This window comes from Eptatretus burgeri, chromosome 18 (genome assembly GCF_056783735.1).
Source record: "Eptatretus burgeri isolate ZD-2024b chromosome 18, Ebu_testis_v1, whole genome shotgun sequence".
Classification (NCBI taxonomy): domain Eukaryota; kingdom Metazoa; phylum Chordata; class Myxini; order Myxiniformes; family Myxinidae; genus Eptatretus; species Eptatretus burgeri.
This window is the reverse complement of record NC_140978.1, coordinates 28,783,501-28,791,000: the sequence shown is the minus strand read 5'-3', so window position 1 is coordinate 28,791,000 and position 7,500 is coordinate 28,783,501. Positions and strand designations below refer to the sequence as shown.

At 44.2% G+C, this 7,500-nt stretch overlaps 1 protein-coding gene across 7 annotated transcripts in view; it reads right to left on the bottom strand.

Moving 5' to 3' along the window:
• The window catches only part of LOC147008802 (receptor-type tyrosine-protein phosphatase gamma-like), a 732,556-nt gene that overhangs the window by 315,880 nt on the left and 409,176 nt on the right, over window positions 1-7,500 (bottom strand). For all 7 annotated transcript variants that reach the window (XM_085863992.1, XM_085863997.1, XM_085863993.1 and 4 more), the window contains 2 exons: window positions 4,382-4,477; window positions 3,986-4,052 (listed from right to left, as the gene is read on the bottom strand). In XM_085863992.1, coding sequence (XP_085720118.1) covers window positions 3,986-4,052; window positions 4,382-4,477 — 163 coding nt within the window. The remainder of the gene's footprint in view (window positions 1-3,985; window positions 4,053-4,381; window positions 4,478-7,500) is intronic.

Genomic DNA, 7,500 nt, shown 5'->3' with positions numbered 1-7,500 from the left:
ATAACGGGAATACAATGTTTGTTCGAGTTGGAACATTTGGCATTCCCGTCTGAAGGTTTGGAAGCTGAGAGCCCAGAATAAATCTAACATACAACATCCATTTGTCTGTTGTCTTATTATGTCCTTTTTCTGCACATTATATGAGTATTTCTGTATGTACAAGCTTATCATGCAGGAGAGAGAAGAAAGTAAGAAAGAAAGAGGAGAGAGATGGAGATGGGGAAAGAAGTGAGAATGGATGGAGAAGGGGAACGAGGAGAGAAGAGATGGAGAAAGGGAAGAGATGGAGATGAAAAACAGAGGAGATATGGATAAGGAGATGGAGAAAGAGCTGAGAAGAGATGGAGATGGGGAAGGAGGAGATGGGGATGGAGATGGGGAGAGAGAGAGGAGAGAAGTGATGGAGATGGAGATTGGGAAAGAGAGGGGAGAAGTGATGGAGATTGAGATGGGGAGAGAGAGGAGAGAAGTGAAGAAGAAGGAGATTGGGAAAGGGAGGAGAGAAGTGATGGAGATTGAGATGGGGAGAGAGAGGAGAGAAGTGACGGAGATGGAGAGTGGGAAGGAGGGGGGAGAAGTGATGGAGAGGGAGATGGGGCGAGAGAGGAGAGAAGTGCTGGAGACGGAGAGTGGGTAAGAGAGGGGAGAAGTGATGGAGATTGAGATGGGGAGAGAGAGGAGAGAAGTGATGGAGATGGAGATGGGGAGAGAGAGGAGAGAAGTGATGGAGATGGAGATTGGGAAAGAGAGGGGAGAAGTGATGGAGATTGAGATGGGGAGAGAGAGGAGAGAAGTGATGGAGATGGAGATTGGGAAAGAGAGGGGAGAAGTGATGGAGATTGAGATGGGGAGAGAGAGGAGAGAAGTGATGGAGATGGAGATTGGGAAAGAGAGGGGGGAAGTGATGGAGATTGAGATGGGGAGAGAAAGGAGAGAAGTGATGGAGATGGAGATTGGGAAAGAGAGGGGAGAAGTGATGGAGATGGAGATTGGGAAAGAGAGGGGAGAAGTGATGGAGATTGAGATGGGGAGAGAGAGGAGAGAAGTGATGGAGATGGAGATTGGGAAAGAGAGGGGAGAAATGATGGAGATTGAGATGGGGAGAGAGAGGAGAGAAGTGATGGAGATGGAGATTGGGAAAGAGAGGGGAGAAGTGATGGAGATTGAGATAGGGAGAGAGAGGAGAGAAAAGATGGAGATGGAGATTGGGAAAGAGAGGGGAGAAGTGATGGAGATTGAGATAGGGAGAGAGAGGAGAGAAGTGATGATGGAGATTGGGAAAGAGAGGGGAGAAGTGATGGAGATGGAGATTGGGAAAGAGAGGGGAGAAGTGATGGAGATGGAGATTGGGAAAGAGAGGGGAGAAGTGATGGAGATTGAGATGGGGAGAGAGAGGAGAGAAGTGATGGAGATGGAGATTGGGAAAGAGAGAGGAGAAGTGATGGAGATTGAGATGGGGAGAGAGAGGAGAGAAGTAATGGAGATGGAGATGGGGAAAGAGGAGAGAAGTGATGGAGATTGAGATAGGGAGAGAGAGGAGAGAAGTGATGGAGATGGAGATTGGGAAAGAGAGGGGAGAAGTGATGGAGATTGAGATGGGGAGAGAGAGGAGAGAAGTGATGGAGATGGAGATTGGGAAAGAGAGGGGAGAAGTGATGGAGATTGAGATGGGGAGAGAGAGGAGAGAAGTAATGGAGATGGAGATTGGGAAAGAGAGGGGAGAAGTGATGGAGATGGAGATTGGGAAAGAGAGGGGAGAAGTGATGGAGATTGAGATGGGGAGAGAGAGGAGAGAAGTGATGGAGATGGAGATTGGGAAAGAGAGGGGAGAAGTGATGGAGATTGAGATGGGGAGAGAGAGGAGAGAAGTGATGGAGATGGAGATGGGGAGAGAGGAGAGAAGTGATGGAGATGGAGATTGGGAAAGAGAGGGGAGAAGTGATGGAGATTGAGATGGGGAGAGAGAGGAGATAAGAGATGGAGATGGGGAAAGAGGAGAGAAGTGATGGAGATGGGGGAGAGAGGGAGAGAGATGTGATGAAGATGGAGATGGTGGGAGAGGAGAGAAAAGATGAAGATGGGGAAAGAGGAGAGAAGAGACAGAGTTGGGGTGGGGGGGAGAGGAGAGAAGAGATGGGGAGAGAGAGAGAGGATAGAAGAGATGGAGATGTGAAGTGAGCTCGGAAAGAAAAGAGGGAGAAAGAGGAGAGAAGTGTTGAAGATGGAGATGAGGAAAGAGGAGAGATGTGATGGAGATAGAGATGGGGAGAAAGAGAGAGGAGAGAGAGAGAGAAAGAGAGAGAGAGGACACACACACACACACACACACACACACACACACACACACACACACACACACACACACACACACCACATATGAAGGCTTTACAGCCATTAACGAAATACAGACAGACAGTGCAGACTGACTTTCATGATGGTGTGACCCTGGTTCAGGAGCTGTTCAATCATCAATAATGACATTATTGGTGGTTGGTTTCAAAAAGGACGTTCAAATTTTAAGAAAGGTGCCACGTATTGAGTGCAAGTGCAGTAATGTGTTGGATGGGTGTAAAGTATTGTTGTGTCACATTGTGCGCACTATCAAAATGGTGGTGAGCAGTGAAGTATGAGGTTAACAAATTTGCCGATAATATACGAATTAGGGAAAGGGGATAGGCCTTTGAGAAAACCCTTTTACACCTCGACAGAGTACCCTGGAGAGTGTTGGATACAAATGGTTTCACCTTGTCTTCTGTTACAAAAAGGGGTTCATTGCAATAAAGATAAATAAAACTTTAAAGACAATAAATACTGTTCTTTCTGACGTTGCTCCATTGTCTGAGTCATTTTTATTGCAAAAGAGGCAAAAAGAGATGGAGAAAGAGAAGAGATGGAGATGAAGATGGAGATGGAGATGCGGAAAAAGGAGACAAGAGACAGAGGTGGAGAAAGATAAAATAAGAGATAGAGATGAATAGAGATAAGAGGAGAGATAGATATGGAGAAAGAGGAGATGAGACACACACACACACACACACACACACACACACACACACACACACAGTCTGCCCAGTCGTTTTGTTTCCAACTGAAGGCGCAGAAATAGCTCTGAGCATCAAGGAATGCAAACAATTGGCGATCGAACAATCATGAGAAGTCAAGGAACACAAGATGGTATTTCGATCTCAGGCCAGAGTGCTTTCAGAGTACACATGCACCTATTGAGTGCCAAGCATTGCACAAGCTATGGACTTGTGCAGTTAATGACATTTTGTTTTTATCCTGCCTGAAACTGGTGTGTCACATGGTGCTGAGCCCATTGGCAAAACAAAGAGGTTACGAGAATGCAAGATCGACCTAAACAATTAAAAATTTCCACTTTGACTGTGTCAACCAAACCAAAGTAGTCAGACAAGATGGTGGAAACGTGGGACACTTACCTTTGATACGTCTATCTTGGCTTTGTTTCCTGACCTGACCAGGATAAACTGTCGGATTTGTGGTTCACAGACGTGGCACACTTTGGATGAGCCAGGTGTGGTTAAGGTTAAACCAGGTGTGCCATCTGGTTGCACTAGCTGGTGGACGTTAAATATCCCACTGTGTATTTTCATCTGTACAGTCAGTGAGTTATTGCCAGCACCCTGACCAAATTACAAGTTCCTGGCCTGACTACCACAAGGAAGACAACGGAAATCCACCTCGTGTAAAACCTGCATGAGATTGCTTTGGCACCACTGAACCTGCCACTGACAGAACACCAGAGACCAACAAGCCTCCCAAATCTCATGCTGAATGAGTGTGCAATTATTATTGTTTTTTCTAAACAATTTCAGGTGAACTGAAGGAGGCTTGTTTAATGATAAGAAGCAAAGGCAATTACACATGTTGTGTATCCGAGAAAGCACATTCATCATTTTCCAAGCAGCACACATGCAGAGTTTACCCAGTAGACAGTGAAAGGTAGTAAGTTAATAATCCTCACCATGGTGAGCCACTTGGCTGAGTCCAGATATGATGGGCCTGTAAGATGGATTGTCTTGCTTTCCAACCTGCGGTGTGACATGCACATATGGAGTGGGAGTGAGGGGTGATTGGACCACCTAGACAGAGCCAACAAAACTATGGATCATGCAAAGACCTCGGTACCTTTAATTTAAGAGGTGTGGAGGCCAAACAAATACCTGTGTGGTCTGTGGTGTTCACAATCTATGCAACAAAATAATGTCATCGAAGACACAATGGCAGTGTTGGGCAACCTTTTGCTGAAATGCTGGTTCATTTTCAGGTAATAAAATGCTTTGAAATATTCAAGACAATAAGACAATATGCCTCCAAAGGTGTGAATGATATGGTGAATGCGATCATCAAGCAGGCATACCTGGAACAAGATGGCTAAGGCCAAGAGCCGCTCCCGTGCAACAATGGCTTCCGACAAACTTTTATGTTTGCTGGGGTCGTGCAGAAAGACTTGCATCTGCACTCAAAGAGGGGGCACAGGCCAAGCTTAGATATATACAGTTAACTTGTAAATTATCCTCGATCAAAATGGTTCATCATCAAATGTCGAAAATATGGTGATAGTGAGAAGAACCAAAGTCAACTTAGGGTCGTAGGAACCATTATAATATGTATCTGTATGTATGTATATATTTATTGATTTATTTTTTTAAAGAAGAAAAAGGTGCCTCCAAACAAAAGTAAACATCGTTGGAAGCGGCTTCTTCTTCTTTAAAAATGTGCAATCCCATCCACCCCAATCTGATACACTATATACAGTATATGTATGTTTATGTATATATATATATATATATATATATATATATATATATATATATATATATATATATATATATATATATATATATATATATATATATATATATCTTATTCGAATAAATGTCAGAGTGTGTGTGTTTGTGTGTGTGTGTGTGTGTGTGTGTGTGTGTGTGTGTGTGTGTGTGTGTGTGTGTGTGTGTGTGTGTGTGTGTGTGTGTGTGTGTGTGTGTGTGTGTGTGTCTCCTCCATAACTTCAAAACCATAAAACCGAGCAGCCTGAAACTTTGCATACATACTAAGAAAATTCCAAGGAAGTGCAAGAGTGAAAATTGGGTGTTTGGGTTCATTAAAACACCCCTTATGAAGATAATTAACAGCTTATTTAATTATATCCTTCATCAGGCGATCCTTGGCCACCTCGCTCTCTGGGGTTTTAAGGCGTTTCCTGGGTAACCTCGCTGGGGTCTGAAGCCACCATGTTTATTTGGCCTACTCAACGTTACCTTGACTTGGAACAGGCCAAACCGATATCTTCACGATAAAGTTTTTTTTTCACTTTCCTAAACTCATATATTATCGATACCTGTTCATCCTAGCTGCGAATCCTTGTTTACATCGCTTTTGCCAGCGAAAACGATAGTAAATATATAAAAGTACTGCAGTTTTCAAATTAGGAGCTTGGAGCGATTTCATGCATTATATGATACGATTTTCCATGGTGTAGTCTCACGGACTAATGAAAGTATATCATCGAAATATTATTTTGGTTTTGATGATCGATATCGTGCGGACTAAATAAGTGTCGAAATCTGTTGTGAAATCTGATAATTTAAAGAAATAACGAGTCTTATAACTAAGCCGATATACCTAGTTACTGTAAGTAAGCAAGGTTATGTTCACTCCTTCTCAATATATACACAAGAAAATGTGAAATTTCCAAACCAATAAACTTATCTTTTTCTACAGTTTGGAGAATTATATTGAAAGAACAAAAATTTTTGGAAGATTCCAAAATTTATGAGCTTCATTGAGCTAGATGATTTAATGAATTCACTGCAAGACCTCGCACCCTGTCCCCCAGAGGGACTGCCTATCCATCGCGTCTGCCAGATCTGTCAGTATTTTTGGAGGATTCGCGAGGTGCTCTCCAGGGTATAAAAGCAATTCTGGTAAAAAAAAAAAAGCAGACATTTAAAAGAAGTTATAACGTTTGCGCAGACTCCAAACCGATGTACCACAAGACGCCTGCACAGCCGAGCAGGCAAGATGACAGATTATATATCTGAAATGTTTATTTCATGGGAGATTGAAATTTGCGATGTCTCCAGGTTGCTCTGCATGAAGCTGCAACTCTTTTATGGATAAAGTCATTATTTGAACGAATTTAAATTTTATTTCATTAACTGCTGTGTGCGTGGTGAAGACCAGCTTTAAAGTTAAAGTCATCCAATATGATAAACAGCGGCAGCCTGGACAACCGTTCTTTAACCATTTGATTTGAATGCTTGCATGGGGGCTGAAGCTACTTGCCGAATGCCTTATAGTCAATTGCGGAACCAGACTACGTCCTTTTGAGGGAATTGTTCACTCATTGGCCCTAAATGGAGTTCTTTCATCCCATCTTCCTGTCCAGGCTGGAGTTCCTCAAGGTAGCGTTCTGGGCCCTGTTCTTTTTCTGGTTTTCATCAATGATCTCTCCTACTCTCTGGAAAATCCTCTATATCTCTTTGCAGATGACTCCACCCTCTGCCGTACCATCGGTCATCCCTCAGACCGGCATGCAGCAGCTTCTTCGCTCTCTGCAGATCTGGATAAAATCACAAACTGGTCCAACACATGGAACATGTCTTTCAATCCAGACAAATCTCACACTCTCACTATGTCTCTCCGAAAAGACCGAAAGGACCGTTTCGAACCACCCCCCCCCCATCCACTTTCTCAACAATCCTCTGGAAGAAGACCTTTCTTTCAAGCTTCTGGGTCTCATTATCTGCCATGACCTTTCCTGGGAAAGCCACATTTCAAATGTCGCCTCCAAAGCCAGTCGCCAACTGGGAATCCTCCATCGTGCAAAGTCCTTCCTCGGCCCACCTGAGGTCCTGACCACTTACAAAGCTTTCATCCGCAGCCTGATGGAATACTGCTCTCCCCTCTGGGCTGGTGCTGCTGCCTCCCACTTTCTCAACTTCAAGCTGTGGAAACCAAGCATTTTGGATCATTGGCATCTCCCGCAATGAGGCTAAGTCTTTGGGCCTCTCACTCTCTCACCACAGGTTGGTCGGTGGTCTTTCTGTCTTCTACCATCTCCTTTCCAGCCTCGTCCCCACCACATTTCCTCAGGGTGCTCAAGGTCCGCCAACAACCCCCTTCTGGTAAAACTACCAAAATCACGAATCACTGCTCACCTTCACTCTTTCATTCCTCTTTTTTCCCGCCTTTGGAATAAACTCCCTCACTCTATTCAATCCCATTCTTCCCTCCAGGCCTTCAAAACAGCTGTTCACCACCACCTCTTATCATCCCCCATTCAAATCCTCGATCTTTTCTACCCCCGATAATCCACCCCAAACCGACCTCCTTCAAATTCCCTGCTTTCCTTCCTGAAAGTCCCTGTAATTTCCATCTTGTATTCCCCATGTTCCCCGCCCCATCCCTCTCCCTTCCACAGATCTCCTAATGTCTCTGTTCCCCACTGTTTTGTCCTTCCCACTCATGCCCCTC